General features: G+C 41.7%; 1 protein-coding gene across 1 annotated transcript in view; it reads left to right on the top strand.

The window, feature by feature from the left end:
• Positions 1-22333, top strand: part of MAP3K21 (mitogen-activated protein kinase kinase kinase 21) — a 58804-nt gene that overhangs the window by 11991 nt on the left and 24480 nt on the right. The window contains exons 2-4 of the mRNA XM_027530527.1: positions 5552-5732; positions 14172-14320; positions 15339-15514. Of these exons, the coding sequence (XP_027386328.1) occupies positions 5552-5732; positions 14172-14320; positions 15339-15514 (506 nt within the window). The remainder of the gene's footprint in view (positions 1-5551; positions 5733-14171; positions 14321-15338; positions 15515-22333) is intronic.

Genomic DNA, 22333 nt, shown 5'->3' on the forward strand with positions numbered 1-22333 from the left:
GGTCTCCTGCATCACAGGCAGATTCTTTACCCTTTGGGCCACAGGGAAGTCCCTGTAGCTAATTATCTATTTTTTGTTCCTGTGGTTCAAGTATACAGGGTTTTAAAGGATCAGATATTGATTTTTTCTTGATATTTATGAGGAATCAGCACTGAGAAATATGTATACCTTAAGCTGACATGGCAGAAAAGGCAATGGCACCCCACTCCAGTACTCTTGCCTGGAAAATCCCATGGATGGAGGAGCCTGGTAGGCTGCAGTCCGTGGGGTCGTTAAGAGTCAGACACGACTGAGTGACTTCACTTTCACTTTTCACTTTTATGCACTGGAGAAGGAAATGGCAACCCACTCCACTGTTCTTGCCTGGAGAATCCCAGGGACGGGGGAGCCTGGTAGGCTGCCGTCTGTGGGGTCGCACAGAGTCGGACACAACTGAAGCAACTTAGCAGCAGCAGCAGCAAGCTGACATGGAAGAAAGGAAAACTCAAAAATTAACAAAGTGGAATTTCTGATTATTCTGCTCCCTTTTTGTAACTGGTAGCGTTATTAGTAACAAGGAAGACTGGCAACAACTGTCTGTTTCTGTGGCCCAGAATTTGGTGTGCCCACTTTGTGTCCAGTTGTTCAGATGCTTGCCCTTCAGATGGGATCTGAAGCCAAGCCCTGTATAGTAGCCGTATGATCTGGGTTACATTTCTAACTGTGACCTGGAGACTGTAAATTCCAGACTGTCGCAGAATGGCATGAAGGTCCAATGAGAGGTGAAATGGAGACAACTCTACATAGAAGAGGATTAGTTAGTGGTAGACAGTATCCTTATTATGACTGGTGATATTAATAATTATCACTAATAAAAACTATTGAGTGTTTGGTGTATGAGGCACTGCCTTAGGTGATGTTGGGGGGATAGAAGGGGGTCCTTACTCTGTGCATATTAGTTAGAAGTTCTAGGGGAAGGAACGTTACAGCATAACAGTATTTATTCAGAATTGGCAACTTTATAATCAGTCCCCCTTCAGCTAGCTCATGTTGCATTAACTCTGTGACTTCTGTGACTGTCTAAATTGATGACACCAATGTGAATCCATTACAAAGTGAAATTTCAAGCCTTGCAAAGGGATAGGATTTCCTGACTTCCATGAAAGTGATTTTGAAGATTTGCTAAAAACGCTTTCAAACCCATTGATAAAGGATATATGTGGGTATAGGTACGTGTAATCCTACAAAACGCTTACTGTGTTTCAGACACCGTTCTGAGCACTGTATGTGTCTTCCTTTCTTCCTCCCTGCACGGTCATAATTCCTGTGACAGACAGGAGTCAAAAGCACAGAGTCCAAACCGAGCAGTCCGCCCTGGCGTGCATGCTTCTGTCGTGATGCCGCAGGGCTGCCACTTAGATCACGCGATAATTATCCAATGGCAGGAAATCAGAAAGGAGGACAACGGCTCCTGAATACAAGGAGATTTCCAAGGGATCAAGAAAGCACTTGTGAAAATTTATAACAGCCGTCAACCGAGCAATGCAGGCTGTAGTTAGGACCATGGACCCAGGGGTCAGACAGCTTGAAGGGCATTGCTCCTTAGCTACGTGACCCTGGACAGATTACTCAGCATCTCTGTGTCTCAGTTTCCTTATCTATCAAGTACAGGTGATAAATAATATCCACCCATAGCACTGTGGTAGGGGTTATCTGGTTAAAATACCCGTTAAGTGTACGGGACAGAATGTGCTCAGTCAACGCTGATTATTTCTATAACGTTTGGGAAAGTGCTTCCGCTTTTCCACAGGTCAAACGTGAAGAATGTCTTATGCTTGTTTCCAGTTTTGTTTGGATCATTTATTCTAAGAAATCTCACATGCTTGTTCATTTTTGTCCTTTTAAGAGTTAGTGCCGGGTTTAAACAATGACAAAGATGTTGTTAAAGAATAAAAGGCTTTTCAAAAAAAAAAATCAGTAAACTTATTCATTTTTCATTCATTCAATGAAACAAATATTTTTAATGATAAAAGGTGCAGTGTACAAAGAAGATGGACATCATAAATCATTAGATACCTAATAACAAAGAAAGATACATAAAACAAAAATCAGAAGAAATATAAGGAAAAAGAACAAAATACATAATCATAGCGAGACATATTAACATTTATCTGAGACTGTTTTATCAAGTACAGAAAAAATAAGAATAGGAGCATCTTGAATGATGTCATTAATAATTTAAATATAATAGATTAATATATTTAATTAATTTATATTAATCTTATATCCTGCACAAATATATTTAAAATTTTGTATCTCATATGTGGTTATTAGATGTTTATAGGACATTTTCGGAGAAGGCAATGACACCCCACTCCAGTACTCTTGCCTGGAAAATCCCATGGACGGAGGAGCCTGGTGGGCTGCAGTCCATGGGGTCGCTAAGAGTCAGACACGACTGAGGGACTTCACTTTCACTTCTCACTTTCATGTATTGGAGAAGGAAATGGCAACCCACTCCACTGTTCTTGCCTGGAGAATCCCAGGGACGGGGGAGCCTGGTGGGCTGCCGTCATGGGGTCGCTAAGAGTCGGACACGACTGAAGTGACTTAGCAGCAGCAGCAGCAGCAGCAGCATAGGACATTTAGAAAAACTGGCAAAAAGATTAAAATAGACTTTTTTCATGTTATTTTTCAAGGTGAAACCTGAATAATAACTGCCCCTACACACACACAGGCATATACTCTATTAACTCTGAAACTTGGATTACTGTTTGATTGGATTCACTGTGTTGCTCACTTCTTTTTCAGTATTAATTATCTTCTGATCATGAAGACCTATCTCTTGCGATTTTTGTGAGAATTAAATGAAATAACGCCTGTAAAGTACAAGGAATATAGTGAATATTGACAGTTACCAATGACTCTTATGAACTGGTTGTTATTTCCGTTAGATGGGAATTGGCATGGGCAAAGGATAAACATAAGAATGGGCATGTTTTGTTCATTTCACCTGTAAACTCTATGCACCTGTGCTGAATCAGACACTACAGAGTGGTTCCGTGTGGGTGAGCACGAATGTCCAAGTTTCTTACCGTCTGTCTCCTCTCCTGCCATCCCCACCACACACACACACACACACACACACACTCTCTCTCCCTCACTCACACACTCACTCTTTCACACGTACTGTCTCAGAGCTCACAGTAGTGGAGGCATCAGGTAAATGGAAACGCTGTGGTACCTGGTGCCTCGCAGAGCTGTCATAGAAACACAGAGGTCACGTGAGTGTGGAGGAGGTGCTGGTTCCTGACCTGGGGTATCTGGAAGATGTCACTGAGCAGATACTGTTTGGTCTCGAGGAGCAGCCAGCCTGGCTTGAGCAGAGGAAGCTTATCCATAGAGGAACCAGGCATGGTTTGACTGTAGCTTGCTGTGTGAATCGAGGGGCTGTGATTGCCCGGGTTTCAGAGTGTGGACACTATCTCTGAGTTATGGGGAATCATGGAATATTTTAAAATGCAGGTTTATTAAGGTATAATTTACATAGAGTAAAACTCACCCTCTGAGGGTTCACTCTGATGCGTTTTGACAGATACATATAATCCTGTAACCACCACCACCACCACCAAGAGAGAGAATTTGCATACCTTGGAAAAACTCTTCCATGGAGCACCGCCCTCAGACCTTTCCCTTCAGCCTCCAAAGCCGCTGGTCTGATTTCCGTCCCTCTTCCAGGATGTCACACAGAATTGTTGTATGAAACGCTTCATGTGGGGCTTCCTTCTCTTAGAGTAGTGGTTTTGAGAGTCATCCTTATGTGACATGCATTGGTAGTTTATTCATGAGAGGCTTAAAAAGATAAAAGGATGCCACAGAGCTTTAGGAAGATGAATCTGCTTGGGGTGGTGTGTGGGTGACAGAGGAGAGGGCCAACATCTGGTCCAGAGAGAAGGACTGTAATTCGGTGTGAGATGGTGGCAGGGTAGTCGGGGAGGGGTATCTGCAGGGCATTCAGTTCAGTTCAGTCACTCAGTTGTGTCCAACTCTTTGCGATCCCATGGACTGCAGCACTCCAGGCTTCCCTGTCCATTACCAACTCCCAGAATTTACTCAAACTCATGTCCATTGAGTCAGTGATGCTATCCAACCATCTCATCTTCTGTTGCCCCCTTCTCCTCCCACCTTCAATCTTTCCCAACATCGGGGTCTTTACCAATGAGTCTGTTCTTCACAGCAGGTGGCCAAACTATTGGAGTTTCTGCTTCAGCATCAGTCCTTCCAATAAATATTCAGGACTGATCTCCTTTAGAATGGACTGGTTGGATCTCCTTGCAGTTCAAGGGACTCTCAAGAGTCTTCTCTAACACCACAGTTCAAAACCATCAATTCTTTGGCACTCAGCTTTCTTTATAGTTCAACTCTCACATCCATACATGACTACTGGAAAAACCATAGCCTCGACTAGATGGACCTTTGTTGGCAAAGTAATGTCTCTGCTTTTGAATGTGCTGTCTAGGTTGGTCAGAGCTTTTCTTCCAAGGAGCAAGCATCTTTTAATTTCATGGCTGTGGGGCATTAGGTTGAACTGGAATAACTGAGCTGCAGGCTAGAAGGAGGGTTTTAAGGAAGGAGCAAGGAGATAAGTTAGAAAACACAGTAGGTTTAAACCATCCGTTTTGTAGCAGATGGGAAGGAGTAGCATGGATACGCAGCTACATCAGAGCCTCATGGAAAACAGTGGGACATTTCTGTTTGGTTATAGGCAGAGAAATCAACCAGGGGAGAGAGGAACCCAAGGCTCTGTGAAGGGCGGGACAGGTGGGTGCAGGTGGGCAGTGATGGGAAGCAGGGTTCTTTTAGCTTCTGCTACCTGAGTGTGGCAGAGGGACACGATGGAAAGAACTTAGCATGCACGCACACACGTGAGCACTCAGGGCTGCCCTGACCTCAGCTCAGCTCCTGAAAGCTGTCTTGTACACTCTGCATTTTGTCAGGGGGCTGGGGAAACCAGCATCTGGATAATGTTTCTTAGAAAGTTTTACTTTTTGCTGTATTCTGATCTCTGGTAAAGCAATCCAATCTTATAAAATAACTTAATGGGTTAACATGTCTATTCTCATTTGGCAAACTTAAGATAATCTTTGATAATAATGATTTATGGTAATATGCCATCTACTTGCAATACTCTAATACATTCAGTAGAAAACACTACATTTTTAGATCAGGACCTAACTTCTTGGAAGAAAATCACGTTTTATTTTCCTGTCGCATAAACTTTCACAGACTTCTGATCCTCCCTGTGATATCTCAGTTAAACGTTTCTTGCCCCTAGAAATCGTTTGCTTTCTCATAAAGATGCTAAGCTGTATTGTGTCTGGACTTTTTTAAACTTGTAACTTCAGGCACAAATGACCCACTAAAGGTTATGAAAAGCATGATGTATTAATAAGATAAAATGGTAAAATGCAGGTTTGTTCTCTTCACAGCTAACTGCAGTGAAGTTTGTATTTTAAAAGCCACTGAAAATTTATAAAAATATGCGAACACTCTCCCTTTGTTTTTCCCTTAGTTTTGCTGCTCGAGAAGATAGAGCATGATGACATCTGCAACAAGACACTGAAGATTACAGACTTCGGCTTGGCGAGAGAATGGCACAGGACTACCAGGATGAGCGCAGCGGGCACGTACGCCTGGATGGCCCCGGAAGTTATCAAGTCTTCTTTGTTTTCCAAGGGAAGTGACATCTGGAGGTAAGTAAGCACCATGCATCTTGCTCTTGCAGATGTTCGTGGAAACTGGTTGCTGCACTTCCATTAAATGAGTCCCAAGTGTTAGTTGCTCAGTCGTGTCCAACTTTTTGTGACCCCGTGGACTGTAGCCCACCAGGCTCCTCTGTCCATGGGATTCTGCAGGCAAGAATACTGGAGTGGGTTGCCATTTTCTTCTCCAGGGGATCTTCCTGATCAAACCCAGGTCTTCTGCATTGCAGACAAATTCTTTACCATGTGAGCCACCAGGGAAGCCCCAAATGAGTCCCAAAGTATTGAATAATTCTGAGCATAATGGATAGTAAAGATGGTCCACAGTTTGTGGTTGTTCCACTTAAGAATTTTTTTGACTTTACAATGGCGCAAAAGTGGTAGGCACGCCCTCAAAACTGTGCTTGGGATTTGGCGTTTTGATCTTTCCCAGCCTAGTGACACATGGTCCAGTCCTCTCTTGTGAGGCCAGGCAAAGGCAGTGAGCTGCAGCTCCTGGTCAGCACCACCATCAGGAGGGGAAACAACCGACACACTTAGAACCATTCTGGACCCACCCTGCTTTTCAGTGTTGGTATCGTATGCAATCAACTACACGAGATATTCACCACAAGATCAGCTTTAGGCTTTGTGTTAGATGATTTTGCCCAACTCTAGGCTAATGTAAGTGTTCTGAGCACTTTTAGAAAGACTGGGCTAAGCTTGGTCTTCTCAGGTGGTGCCAGTGGTAAAGAACCCGCCTGCCAGTGCAGGAGACAGAAGAGATGTGGGTTTGATCCCTGGGTTAGGAAGATCTCCTGGAGGAGGGCATGGCAACCCACTCCAGTATTCTTGCCTGGAGAATCCCATGGACAGAGGAGCCTGGTGGGCTACTGTCCATAGGGTCGCAAAGAGTCGGACATGACTGAAGTGACAGCACAGCATACACACTCGTTAACCTTCTGTAACGCTGCTAAGTTGCTTCAGTCGTGTCCGACTCTGTGTGACCCCATAGATGGCAGCCTACCAGGCCCCGCTGTCCCTGGGATTCTCCAGTCAAGAACACTGGAGTGGGTTGCCATTTCCTTCTCCAATGCATGAAAGTGAAAAGTGAAAGTGAAGTCGCTCAGTCGTGTCCAACTCTTAGCGACCCCATGGACTGCAGCCTACCAGGCTCCTCCATCCATGAGATTTTCCAGGCAAGAGTACTGGAGTGGGGTGCCACTGCCTTCTCCACTCTATAACATTAGGTGTATTAAATGCATTTTCAGCTTAAGATATTTTCAGCTTACTATGGAGTTATCCAGATGTGACCCTGTTGTAAGTTGAGGAAGATCTGTATGAGCCTTTTTGAAGGTTTTGTGGTTTTGATCAAGATAGTTATAATCATGACGGAATGGGTAACTTGAGATTTTGATTGTCTTAGGACTTCCATTTGATAGAAGAATCTTTTTTTTTTTTAATAATTTATTTTATTTTATTTTTAACTTTACAATATTGTATTGGTTTTGCCATATATCAAAATGAATCCGCCACAGGTACACATGTGTTCCCCATCCTGAACCCTCCTCCGTCCTCCCTCCCCATACCATCCCTCTGGGTCGTCCCAGTGCACCAGCCCCAAGCATCTAGTATCGTGCATCGAATCTGGACTGGCGACTTGTTTCATATATGATATTATACATGTTTCAATGCCATTCTCCCAAATCATCCCACCCTTTCCCTCTCCCACAGAGTCCATAGAACAGTCCAAAAGACTGTTCTACACATCTGTGTCTCTTTTTCTGTCTCATATACAGGGTTATTGTTACCAACTTTCTAAATTCCTTATATATGTGTTAGTATACTGTATTGGTGTTTTTCTTTCTGGCTTACTTCACTCTGTATAATAGGCTCCAGTTTCATCCACCTCATTAGAACTGATTCAAATGTAGTCTTTTTAATGGCTGAGTAATACTCCATTGTGTATATGATAGGAGAATCTTATTAAATCAGAGGTTTGATTAAAACTAGTTATAGTTTGAGTTAACAGGAATAGCATTTTGTAAGACCTGTTGGTAAATAAACATAAATCTCACTTTAAGGAAAATTTTGATTCCTCATGACTCACACACAGAATGTTAGCATGGAAGGAGTTTGAAGAAAAAATTTAGATCAGCTCCTTCATTTTATAGATTGAATCATCTAAAGATTGAAGCTTCTGGTTTGGGAATGGAGAGCTGGACCAAAATGGGATCCCAGGTTATCCAGGTTATCTGAATTTCCATCCAGCTTTGTCTCATTAAGGAGTGAAGACACCATCCATACCAGAACAACACAGAGGATGACAGAACAACTCTGTTTATTCTTACAATGCACCAGGAGCTTACTGGCCTTCATTTAAGGCTCATAAAATGCTGTGTGACTAGTATTAAAACTCCAGAGTTTTTTTTTTCTTGTTGTGTTTTAACAGCTTTGTTGAGATATAATTCATACATCATATAAACTATTGAATTCGCCAGTTTAAACTGTGCAATTTCATGGCTTTTAGTATATTAATCGGAGAAGGCAATGGCACCCCACTCCAGTACTCTTGCCTGGAAAATCCCATGGACGGAGGAGCCTAGTAGGCTGCAGTGCATGCTAAGGGTCGGACACGACTGAGCAACTTCACTTTCACTTTTCACTTTCATGCATTGGAGAAGGAAATGGCAGCCCACTCCAGTGTTCTTGCCTGGAGAATGCCAGGGACAGGGGAGCCTGGTGGGCTGCCGTCTGCAGGGTTGCACAGAGTTGGACACGACTGAAGTGACTTAGCAGTATATTAATAGAGTTGTGTACCTTCATCACCACAATTTAGAACATTTTCATAATCCATAAAAGAAATCCTATTAAAGGTAGCCATCTCCCTCAAAACTTCATCCCTCCCAGCCCAAGGCAATCATGAATCTATGTTTTGTATCTTTAGATTTGCTTATTCTGGACATTTTGTATACATGGAATTATGTAATATGCAGTTCTCTTAGTGGCTTTTCAGTTAGCATATTTTCAAGGTTCATGTCATAGAATGTGTCAGAATTTCATTCTTATTTATTGTTGAATAATATTCCATTGGATGGGTAATACCACATTTTCTTGTCCATTTATCAGTTGATGGCATTGGGGCTGTTTCCACTTATTGACTAATTCTGAATAATGCTGCTATGCACATCAAAGTTGTTGTGAGGATTTGAGTTTTCCTTCTCTTGGATAGGCGTGAAATTGCTGGGTCACAGGGTAATTATATAGTTAATCATTTGAGGAACTGCCAGACTGTTTTCTACCAGTCCTCATTCCCATATACAGCAGTGTATAAATAAGGCCTTCTAATTTAATTGTTCTACTTATGACTTTTAAGAAATTTATCACCTGTGCCAGGGGTTCTATAGCGTCTTTGGGCCATTTTGAGAAATACAAATGCTTGGGCCTCACCCCTTACTTGATGACTTGTACTCTGCTGATAGAGACTGAGGACATGTGTCTTCATAAAATATTAGATGTGTTGTTCTTGACTTAATCACAATAATTTTCTGAACATATAATGCCAAAATACTTAAGTGAAGTAGGTGATTGTTTTAAAAAATTATACTTCAAGACTCTGAAAACTCATAAAAGGTACCATAAATCAATTTTACATTCTGTATAATTACTTAACACTATAACCATTTTACTAGTTGTGTGCCTTTTAAAATAAACTGTGTAATTATAAGCTGTACAAATGCTGTGCAATCTACATAAGTGCTTTATAGCAACCTCATGGACTATAAGCACAGAATCAAGAAGTAAGAAAAAAAGAATGTCTAAAAGCAGTCACAGTCTGGGCCTTGAAGTCCAACACTCATGGAGAGGAATTCCCTCAAAATCTGTTCTTTTCTCAGTTGTATAATATAAGCTTGGTTGTCTGATTTTCAGTAGAAGCATCTAATCAGAAGAGGGGAGAAGGATGCTAAGCTGGTAAAAAAGAAAAAAATTAAAAAAAAAAAAAGAGGCAGTTGAGAACAGAGTAGGCGACAGGAGCAAAAGACAGCATGAAATTATGAAAAAGACCAGAGACTACCGACCTCCGTAGCCACCTGGTGTGGAGCCAGACGTCCACACACATCTCCAGAATGCATCAGTATGTTAAAGCAGAGTCCTAGGCATCAGAATGTGGAAGGCAGGGAAGGCTGTCCCTCTGAACTACACAGACCTTTGCCTTAGAACCTCCTTTGTAATATTCCCATAAAAATAATTGCATTCAAGAAGCATCGCCTTGGTCTGTGGGGCTGGTATTATATATATATATATATATACATACATACATACATACACTGGTGTATTTAGCGATCGCCCTCCTTCTGCATCTTCCCTCCTTACCAGTTACTACCCTACAAGAGAACTTTGACAGATATTATCACTGAACTTTTATTGTGACTCCTGTGACTACCCCCGTTTCACACTGACAGAATTAGACATTTCCTCAGAATTGTAAAACTAATGAATAGCATGCTCTGATCCCTGGCTTAAGAGCCATGTTCCTGCCACCACAGCCCTTAATTATTAGATCACTTGTGTTCTTAGCAGAGGGCTTTTTATACTATATCCCACTGAGTTTCAGAGAGCAGAAAAATATGCATTATGCTTTAGAAATTGTCCCATAGAAATAGTTCCCCCCACCTTTTCTTTTCCAGATTGGTTCTTACCAGACTACTTCACTCTGGAAAAATGACCTATCCTAAAGTATTCATTCTCTGAAATTTCCAAGAGGCAAAGTTGGGCTGTTATTGTTTTAATTTTGTTATTTTCTATTGAGAATAGCAAGGAAGCTTCTTTGAATTTAGGCAGTTTTCGGTTATTCTAAGAATTTTTTGGTCTCTTGCTCTGAAATGATTTTTGTTGATTGAACTGTAAATTAAGTTTACTTACTCTTGAAAGTAAGTATGTGTCTCTGCTAATGCATCATAATACAGATAATTTTTAAGAAACTAAGCAGATAGCTTTTGAAAAATCCTGTTTACAACTTAATTACTAATACTTATAGCATTATATAACTTAGAAGTACTGCATTATATATTCCTTTTATAAAAAAAATGTAAAGCAGTGCTTTGAGAGGGTAGGGCAGATATCCCTAATACTTCATCAGTGATTCAAGATCAACTTCAAGGCCATGTGAGTGCAGACACAGTCAGCAGAGAGTAACAGTCCCGCAGCTCAGCCCCAGGCCTGCCGCCTCCAGGTCCAGGTGCCTGTCGGTGCTGCCCTCTTACTCCTCCTGGTGGAGAAGGAGCCCTGGACTCAGGGGCCTCAGGATGGAAGCACCTCTGCTTCTGGGCCAGCAGAACATCAGCTGGAGGATCTGTGAGCCCCATTTGAATGGGCACATTCTGTTGTTTCTACATCCCTTTCTGAATGTTTCCAATGTAGTCTAGAGTCCAGTGGGCACTACTGGAGAGATCTATACAGGCAGTGGTCACGGCCAGGATGACCTGCACCAGGGCTCCAGAGTCTCTGCGCAGACCAGGTCTTCTTCATAGACGCCTTTTTGTATTTGTGATACTGTGAATCTCTGTATCTCTTAAGATCAGGAGATAATCAAATGAGACTCGGAAATCAGTTCCAATGCACAGTTAAATGACTTTTATTGCTTCTGAGCTGTTTTGCCTTGGAGAAGGCAATGGCACCCCACTCCAGTACTCTTGCCTGGAAAATCCCATGGACGGAGGAGCCTGGTAGGCCACAGTCCATGGGGTCGAGAGGAATCGGACACGACTGAGCAACTTCACTTTCACTTTTCACTTTTATGCACTGGAGAAGGAAATGGCAACCCACTCCACTGTTCTTGCCTGGAGAATCCCAGGGACGGGGGAGCCTGGTGGGCTGCCGTCTATGGGGTCGCACAGAGTCGGACACGACTGAAGTGACTTAGCAGTAGCAGGCATATTTTACTGCCTTCTGTCTGCTGTCTTTAAAACTATGTTCAAATACCATATATAAGCAGCAAACAGAAGAAATGAGAAGTTACTTCTTTAAATTTCAAACTGTTATCTGTTCCTGGTGACTGGCAAGCCTCTGCCAAAAAGTTATGCTTGCCTGCAAGTATCCCATTTCACTAGAGTCATATATAACACTGACCTTCCCCCTACCTCTTTGGAGCAGCTTTTCAGAGCTATCTGAAATGCTATCTCCTGGGCTATAGTCCTCATTATGCCCTCAAATAAAACTTAACTCACACAAACACAAAAACATTCAAACTTTTTTTAACTTAGTTAATGAAGTTTGAAAAGATGAGAAAAGTGAATAGCACTGTACTTCTTATGTTAATAGTGGGGGTTTAGTTGTTAAGTCATGTCCAACTCTTGCAACCCCATGGACTGTAGCCTACCAGGTTCCTCTGTCCATGGGATTCTCCAGGCAAAGATACTGGAGTGAGTTGCCATTTCTTTTTCCAGGGGATCTTTCCAACCCAGGAATCGAACCCAGATCTCCTGCACTGCAGGCAGATTCCTTACCGAGGGAAGGAAAGTACTGAGCTACAAGGGAAGCCCCTTATGTTAATAGAGCTTAAAGCAAATACGGTCCTTTCTTATATGCTAATTTTTTTTGCATGTCAATATTTTTTTGAATTTTTTAATTGAACGATAATTGCTGTACAGAATTTTGTGGTTTCCTGTCATACATCAACAAGAATCAGCCATAGGTACAAACCCGTGTCCCATCCCCATGGTTATGTGTTTTAAAGTCAGGTGAGTGTCAAGAGTGACTGATGTTTTATGTAACAAAACAAAAGATAATCCAAATGCACTTTATGTTTTGAAGATGACTTTCCTGGTGACTCAGTGGTAAAGAATCTGCCTGCCAATGCAAGAAATGCAGGTTTGAGCCCTGGGACAGGAAGATCCCCTGGAGAAGAAAACAGGACTCCAGTATTCTTGCCTGGGAAATCCCATGGATAGAGGAACCTGGTGGGCTACAGTCCATGAAGTCACAGAAAGTAGGACATGACCTAGCAACTAAGCAACAACAACAGAGAGAAACTAAGGTTCTGATTGGTTTTGTAGAAGAAAATAAATCTGTATAATGTTCAAGGCTTATTTCTATGCTCCTCTGTACTGCCTTGAACTGGACCAACTCAGAGGGTCTAGTATGGATGTGAACTGAAATTTGGTCCTTCAGCTTCATTTACAAATTCATTTCGAGATCCTTCTACTGTGAGTTTGCTGGTTCTTGTATGTAATTTCATTTGCCCTTTAACTGAAACAGCAGTGACTCAGCTGGTAAAGAATCCACCTGCAATGCAAGAGACGATCCCTGGATTGAGGAGATCCCCTGGAGGAGGGATATGCTACCCATTCCAGTATTCTTGCTTGGAGAATACCCATGGACAGAGGAGCCTGGCAGGCTGCAGTCCATGGGGTCGCAAAGAGTTGGACACGACTGAGTGACTAAGCACAGCACAGCACACACCTACATCACATCTGCTGATGCTTTGAAGAGCTTGGCTGCTGCAGTTGTTCCTTGTTTTTTATTCTCCTTTCACTTTACCTCCCTCAGTTATAAAAAAAAAAGATGTGTCATATTCTCCCAGCAGGCTCAGGGAGGCCCACAGGATTTCTTTGTTCATTACTAGTAGGCATTAGGTGGAAACATGAGTAACACATCTCCTAAATATAAAGGGAGAGGCAGAGAGAAGCAGTTTCTAAAATCTGTTTTAAAACAGCATGATTGCAATTATGTAAAGTTTAAAAATAAAATAAAATTAGAAAAAAAAAAAAACCAGCATGATTGGACTTCAGTCCTGTGCTGTATAGCATGAGATTCTGTAGGGCTGGAATCTTCAGTGTCCTGAATATCTTCAGGAGGTGTGGAAAAAATGAGACAGAAGGACAAACATCAGAACAACCACATTGCTCTTTATGTGTGGCCTGGTTCTTGTTGTTCAGTCGCTCATTCGTGTTCGACTCTTTGTGATCCCAAGAACTGCAACACACCAGGCCTTCCTGTCCTCACTATCTCCCAGAGTTTACTCAAACCCATGTCCATTGAGTCGGTGATGCCATCCAACCATCTCATCCTCTGTTGCCCCCTTCTCCTCCTGCCCTCAATCTTTCCCAGCATCAGGGTCTTTTCCAATGAGTCAGCTCAACAGTATGAAAAGGCCTGGTTCTGGACCCTGTTTAATTCAGTCATGTACTGCTTTTAAGCTTTCCTATTTACTAAGTAGTTTCACTTCCTCAGAAGAAGGCATAACTGATTTCTGGAAGGAGAGTAATTGTATATGTTTGGAATGTTAAGTGGAAGAACCCACCTCTCACACTGGGATAAGGGCCCCTATGGGCTTTGTTGGAAGAGAAGATTGATTATTAGGAGCTGGATGAAGGCACTGATGTGTTTCTCCCATTGATTGTGTCATGAGGAAAAAGCCCCACTTAACTTTATGAAAACTCTACTTTCCAGCTACGGAGTGGTGCTGTGGGAGCTGCTCACGGGAGAAGTGCCCTACCGTGGCATTGATGGCTTGGCTGTGGCCTACGGGGTGGCGGTCAACAAGCTCACTCTGCCCATCCCCTCCACCTGCCCTGAGCCATTTGCCAAGCTCATGAAAGGTATTTGGGTGTCTCTGTGTGTCTGTGGGATCAACAGGAATCACTCATTAGAACATCTGTATATGAAATAGATAACTAATGAGAACATACTGTACATAGCAGAGGGATCTCTTCTCAGTGCTCTGTGGCAACCTAAATGGGAAGGAAATCCAAAAATGAGGGGATATGTGTGTACATACAGCAACCGAGCACACACATAGCTGATTCACTTTGCTGTACAGCAGAAACTAACACAATTGTGAAACAGCTATACTCCAATAAATATTCTAAAAAAGAGAACATCCGTATTTTTTTTAACCAAAAGGGTAATTTCTGTAATTCTAATTTTCAAACGATTTTAAATAATTATGCTGTTTTAAGAAAAAGAAATCATGTCTTTGATCTAAGATGTCAGATTAAGTTTTGACGAACTAAGTAACTTAAAAACATTCCAGTTTAATAATAACTCATTTATACAAAATTCAGTTGAATGGTAGTAAATTTTTCATCAAATACACTAGTGGAGTTCAAAGGCAATATTGATTTGGCTTCATATGTGCTGCTTTTAATTCTACCTAATGATCAATAATCTTTTATAGTCTCAACTGGCATGGTTTTGCCATGACCTTATCTATTTTGGTCTTATCTTTTTAAAAACTGTTAAGTAACTCTTTTTGTGGGCATTAAGTTACCTTGCTTAGAACCTCACTTGTGACTATAACATTTTAGAAACCTAGGTTTTCTTGGATTGACTTTAAGAACTCTGAAACTGTAAGTCACGTGATGAGGGCAGCTTAGGCGAGATGGAGTTTATGGTAAGGCAGAGGAAGCACACATACTAATGTCAAGTCATACAGACAACAAGAGCCTTACCTAATAATAATTATTTCACAGGCTACTGACACAGGCATGGTGTAAAATAAAATTTTCAAAATCATTATCGACTGATGTTTAAAATCTTGAACAGACCCTGTCAACACAGGCTGACAATCTGAACTATGTGGATAAATGGACTTACCATGATTCTTATTTATTTTAGAATGCTGGCAACAAGACCCTCACATTCGACCATCTTTTGCTTCAATTCTTGAACAACTGACTGAAATTGAAAAGGCAGTTATGACTGAAATGCCTCAAGAGTCCTTTCATTCCATGCAAGATGACTGGAAACTGGAAATTCAGCAAATGTTTGATGAGTTGAGAACAAAGGAAAAGGTCAGTGGTAAATATTAACTGCATAATGTGTTCACACTCATGAAGATTATGGAGAACACGAGTCAAGAACCACTAGACTAAACCACTAAACCATTATTTAAAAATATTTTCACACATCAATATTTGTTGATACTTTCCTTCTAGTTAAAACAGAACTGTACTCAAAATGTATAACTGGAAAAGAAATAACCTTTTACTAAAGGTTATTAAAGGAATTTTATTAAAGGAATTTTCAAATATTAAAAAAAAAACTTTAAAGAGGAGAAAGAATGACATACTAAACCCTTTGTGTGCATTAACCAGCTTCAATAATTGTCAATAGATAGTCACTTTGTTCATTTCTTTTTCTTATCATCTTTTTTTTTTTTTTAAACTGCAATATTTTAAGTTAAAACTTAAACTCTTGTCATTTTAGCTTTAAATATTTCAGAATGCATCTCTGATGGGTAGGAATTTAAAAAGTATTTTTCTTGCCATTATTATCTTTAAAAATAACAGTAGTTCCTTGATACCATGTAAGATTCCATATTGAGATGTCACTCAAGATGTCAGAGAGTTTATCTGAAAGATGTCTCCTTACAGTTGATTGGTGCAAATCAGAATTTCAACTTGGGCTGCATGTTTTCCGTTAGATTCTTTAAAACTTCTTTTATGCTAGTTCCCCCGTCTTTCCCCTCCTTTTGTCTTTAAAGCATTACTTTGTTGAAGAAACTGGAAAATTGCATAAAAACTTTTGAACTTTTTAATATGATGAGTGAAGCTCTAGGTGTGTGCATTTTTAAGAAAAGAAAAGTAATAAACCTGAGTGTTAAGCATGCTGAAGCTGTGCATGTATTAACTACATACAGAGTGTAAAGCAGGTGAAGCAGAAACACACCTAATAGGAAGGCAGACAAGTTGGGAAGTGAGTTCCTAGTGATGACTGACTGTCAGCAGTCCCCCCAAACCCCCAAGTTTGGGGCGTGTTGCTGTGTTTCAGTGGCAGTACTTACTTTTTAAAGGCTATTTTTGTAACACTTTAGCATTTGGATGACTCAGTTTATCTTGGTTGTCTGAGGCGTCTAATTGTTCAACAGATTACATTCTTCTCTTGTGCATAGGAACCTGAATGTGAGGTCCATGAATCAAGGTCAATTGGACATGGTCAAGCAGGAGATGGCAAGAGTGGCCATTGACATTTTAGGAATCAGTGAGCTAAAATGCACAGGACAGGGTGAATTTGATTCACATAACCATTATCTCTACTACTGTGGGCATATATATATATGTGTGTGTTAGTCACTCAGTCATGTCTGACTCTTTGTGACCCCATGGACTATATAGCCCACCAAGCTCCTCTGTCCATGGAATTCTCCAGGCAAGAATATTGGAGTGGGTTGCCATTTCCTTCTCCAAGGGATCTTTGCAACCCAGGGATAGAACCCAGGTCTCCCACATGGCAGGTGGATTCTTTACTGTCTGAGCCACCAAGGAAGCTGCCTTTAAAAGAAATGGAGTAGCCCTCGTAGTCAACAGAAGAGTCCAAAATGCAGTACTTGGGTGCGATCTCAAAAATGACAGAATGATCTTGGTTCATTTCCAAGGCAAACCATTCAATATTACAGTAATCCAAGTCTACGCCCCAACCTCTAATGCTGAAGAAGCTGAAGTTGAACAGTTCTATGAAGACCTACAAGACCTTTTAGAGCTAACATCAAAAAAAGATGTCCTTTTCATTACAGGGTCTGGAATGCAAAAGTAGGAAACAAAGAGATGCCTGGAGTAACAGGCAAGTTTGGCCTTGGAGTGCAGAGTGAAGCAGGGCAGAGGCTAACAGTTTTGCCAAGAGAACACACTGGTCATAGTAAATATCTGCTTCCAACAATACAAGAGATGACTCTACACATGGACATCACCAGATGGTCAATACCAAGATCGGATTGATTATATTCTTTGCAGCCAGAAATGGAGAAGCTCTATACAGTCAGCAAAAACAAGACATGGAGCTGACTGTGGCTCAGATCATGAACTCATTATTGCAAAATTCAGACTTAAATTGAAAAAAATAGGGAAAACCTGTAGACCATTCAATTATGACCTAAATCAAAACCCTTATGATTATACAGTGGAGGTGATGAATAGATTCAAGGGAATAGATCTGGTAAACAGAGGGCCTGAAGAACTGTAGACGGAGGTTCATAACATTATGGGGACAGTGACCAAAACCATCCCCAATAAAAAGAAATCCAAGAAGACAATAGTTGTTGTCTGAGGAGGCCTTACAAATAGCTGAGAGAAAAAGAGAAGTGAAAGCAAAGGAGAAACAGAAAGATATGCCCAACTGAAGGCAGCGTTCCAGACAATGGCAAGGAGAGATAAGCAGGCCTTCTGAAGTGAGCAGTGCAAAGAAATAGAGGAAGACGGTAGACTGGGAAAGACTAGAGATCTCTTCAAGAAAACTGGAGATACCAAGGGAACATTTCATGCAAAGATGGGGACAGTAAAGGACAGAAATGGCAGGGACCTAACAGAAGCAGAACATATTAAGAAGAGATGGCAAGAATACACAGAAGGACTGTACAAAAAAGGCCTATGGACAGTGACTGCAGGCATGAAATTAAAAGTCGCTTGTTCCTTGGAAGAAAAGCTATGACAAACCTAGACAGCATATTAAAAAGCAGAGATATCGCTTTGCTGACAAAGGTCCAAACCATAGTCAAAGCTATGGTTTTTCCGGTAGTCGTGTACGGATGTGAGAATTGAACCACAAAGAAGGCTGAGTGCTGAGGAACTGATGCTTTCAAATTGTGGTGCTGGAGAAGACTCTTCAGAGTCCCTTGGATAGCAAGGAGATTAAACCAGTCCATCCTAAAGGAAATCAATCCTGAGTATTCACTGGAAGGACTAATGCTGAAGCTGAAGCTCCAATGCTTTGGCCACCTGATGTGAAGAATGACCCAGTTATTCTTTTCCAATGACTCATTGGAAAAGACCCTGAAGCTGGGAAAGATTGAGGGCAGGAGGAGAAGAGGGTAACAAGATGAGATGGTTGGATGGCATTATCGACTCAATGGATATGAGTTTAAGCAAACTCTAGGAGATAATGAAGGACAGGGAAGCCTGGCATGCTGCAGTCCATGGTGTCACCAAGAGTGGGACACGACTTAGCAACTCAACAACAGCAGCAATGTGCAATAAGTGTCCGGGCAATACCACATTGCAAGTTATTGATAGACTTCATAAAGTGATGTAATTGTCCAGGAAGGCATTTTTATATGACATATATTTGTGATTCTAAAATTGTAGAATTCTTTCCTTTTTTCTTTATTTATTTTGAATTGGAGGATAATTGCTGTTCAAAGCTGTGTTGGTTTCTGCCATACATCAGCATGAATCAGCAATGGGCATTCACATATCCCCTCTCTCCTGAACCTCCCTGCCACCTCCCACCCCATCCCACCCTCTAGGTTGTCCCAGAGCACCAGGCTGAGCTCCCTACACTACCTCAACTTCCAATTAGCTATCTAAAATAGTAGAATTCTTTTTAAATAGACCATAATGCTCTGCTAAATAAAGAGTCCATTTACATGTTCCAGTGCTTGACATAAAAATATGGGATTATAGTGTAAGTGGGTCATTCTCCCACGTTAAATTACCTTGACTTATGTAGTATGACTCAGCATTACATCACTAGACTTTCACATTGACCATAATACTGAAGGCACATAGCCAACCTAATTGCAGAGGAAAGAGCAAAAAAAATGGTGTTTGTAGTTTGAATATATATATATGTATATATGTGTGTATTTTGTATATATATATATATATACACGCATAACAGTTCTTGAGTTAGTGTATAAAAATACTGTGCATGGGACCAAGATACCTTATACCTAAATCCAGTTTGTGAGTAGCTTACTTCTGCTATTACCAGGCTGAATTGTGAATTAATACAAGGTATGTCATGGGTATTCCCCCAACAGTGAAATTTTCTCTTTAAAAAAATACAATTTAAAAGCATATCTTTGGGGAAATTGTTGTCAGTTTCCATGTTACAATTTCCTCCAGCAAATGTGTTGAATGTCTGCTGTGTGCTGGGACAAGTGTGAGAGCCCTGTGATGTGGCATCCTATATCCTTTGGCGGTCCTGGACCGCCAGGCTAAGGGTTTGGATCCCACTGACAAGTTTTCAAAAGGGGCTTGATGTGCTATCCCGGTAACCCTTGCCAGTCAGCCACTGAAGTCAGAACCTCTTTCTCACTCTCCGTCTGCCATCCCTCCTCCTGCTTCCTTTGTGTGGTAATGAGATATTGTTCCCATAGGTACCCAGTCTCAAAGGTCTTGAAGATGCAGCCTCCCCTGTGACAAAGACCATCGGTGGTAATTCAGTCCCCTGACCCCTGTGGTCCTCACCTGCATACCTGCAGCAGCATCCTGTCTGGGTGCCCTGCATCCAGTCTTGCTCCCCTAACTGAGCCCCTCAGCATACCAGTGACACTCGAAAACGCAAATCAGAAGCCCCTCGCCTCAGTGGCCGACTCCTTTTCCTTATAGCGTCCTCTGTTCCACATTCAGCCTCCTCTGTCCCCAGCCAGCCTGAACTCTTCCATTTCCTCTAGGGCCGCTCTCCTGCCTTTTGGCCTTTGTGTATATTCTTTGTCTGTCCCTGGCCTGGCTTACCCTCTCCTCAGAGTTGCTGCTGCTTCATCCTCAGGTCCCCAGAGCCCCCTTCCCTTCATCTTTTGCACCACACAGAGCGTCACAGCGTCCGGCACTTTCTTTATCACAGCCACACTGGGTCATACTTTATTATTATCTGCTTCTTTGTGTCGTCCTTGGTCTGCCTTTCCTACTCGTTAAGTTCATGAGCTGTTCTGTTTTATCCTTGGTCACGCTCATCTGTAACACTGAGCAAAGAGCTTGGCACGTGGTAGACATTCAATAGACATATTAAATACCCAAGTAAAATTTCTTTACAGGTTCCTAATATATACCTTAATAGGTGAGAGATATTAGTACTTATTATTATTGTCATTTAAAAAAAATATCGTTGCTGAACCTTCGTCGCTGTGTGCGGGCTTTCCCTAGTTGCGGCGTGGGCGTCTCACTGTGGTGGCTTTTCCTGTTGTGGAGGTGGGCTCTAGGACGCACAGGCTTCGGAGTTGTGGCGCACGGGGCTTAGTTGACCTGAAGCATGTGGCATCTTCCTGGACCAGGGATCCACCCTGTGTCCCCTGCATTGACAGGCAAATCCTTAACCACTGAACCACCAGGGAAGTTCCAGTTGTCATGTTTTTTCAGTGAAAAGATAATTTAGAAGTGTGTAAATGCCATGAATTCTATTTTGAATCTTATGCAGCGGACACCTCAGCTGTTTAGCTTCTGGTTATATATAAGAAACTTCCAAACGTATGTGCAAGGAAATTAAGGTTATTCACTTCTAAGTATTGTCTGTAATAATGAAAAACTGGAAACAACCCCAATATCCATTAATAGGGAAATAAGTGCCTAAACTACTGTATATTCTTACAGTAGAAATCTGTATAGTACTTAGATGAATGAACTCCAGCTGTATGTTTCAACATGGATAGTAGTGAGAGAGTGCTCAGTCATGTTTGGGCTGTGATTCCATGGACTGTAGCCCACCAGGCTCCTCTATCCATAGGTTTTCCAGGCAAAAATACTGGAGTGGGTTGCCATTCTCTTCTCCAGGGGATCTTTCTGACCCAGGGATTGAACTTGGGTCTCTTGTGTCTCCTTTGGCAAGTGGATCCTAGTGCCATCTAAATTTCAGACAATATAACATTGGGCAGAGAAAGCAGTTGCAGAAGGATAATCACAGTGTATAAATTTATAAGACCACATAAAACAGTATTATTCAAATGTACAGAAAGGCAAAGTATAGACAGAGGAAGGATACAAAGGATACAGCTTAAGTACAGCAGGTCTGAAGGTGAGGGGATAGGATTCACTGTGATGCAGGGAGGACTTTAACAGATCTGAAACAGACACGGTCAACATTTAGCATCTGTTAAATATTGATAGTAAGTGCATGAGTATTTGCTGTTCTCTCTAGTTGTAGTATATTTAAACTATTTCATAATTTTAACTAATTAAAAATAAAGGTTAGAGGGAAATCTTTGAGCTGCTAAAATCCTTTTTTTTTTCTTTTTTGTAAGCCATTTTTTCAAATAGTAGACTTCTAGGTGATTTACTGACTTCCTTAGATTTTTCAGTGTTTTGTGTTTAAAAATTCAAAACTGATAATGCAACCTTAGACCCTGACCCCCTTAATAAGTACCTAGAGCTCATTTAATAAGAAACAGTCATCCTGTTTGAGTCTGTTCAGATCATATCATCAGTGTCACGTTCAACCAAGGGCACCATGTCTTAAAGGGACTTTCCCAGTAGCTCAGTGGTAAAGAATCTGTCTGCAATGCGGGAGACGCAGGAGATGTGGGTTTGATCCCTGGGTTGGGACGATCCCCTGGAGGAGGGCATGGCAACCCACTCCAGTATTCTTGCCTGGAGAATCCCATGGACAGAGGAGCCTGGTGGATGACAGTCCTTGGGGTCACAAAGAGTCAGACATGACTGAAGCGACTGAGCACAGCACAGCAGCACCACGTCTTAAAGAGCTCCCCGAGGTGGACGGCCAGAGACACAGGAGGGGCCTGCACACCTGAGCATGGGGAGAAGAGAAGTGGATGCAGAAGGGGGGCTGGGCAGTACGGGGCTGTCCTCGGTGCTGGAGGGACTTTCTAGTAAGTGAGGGAGGAGATATATTCCAGTTGTTCAGGGTTCAGAAGTAGGAGGACTCTCAGGTGAGTGCTCCAGGCA

This window comes from Bos indicus x Bos taurus, chromosome 28, assembly GCF_003369695.1.
Source record: "Bos indicus x Bos taurus breed Angus x Brahman F1 hybrid chromosome 28, Bos_hybrid_MaternalHap_v2.0, whole genome shotgun sequence".
NCBI classification, from domain to species: domain Eukaryota; kingdom Metazoa; phylum Chordata; class Mammalia; order Artiodactyla; family Bovidae; genus Bos; species Bos indicus x Bos taurus.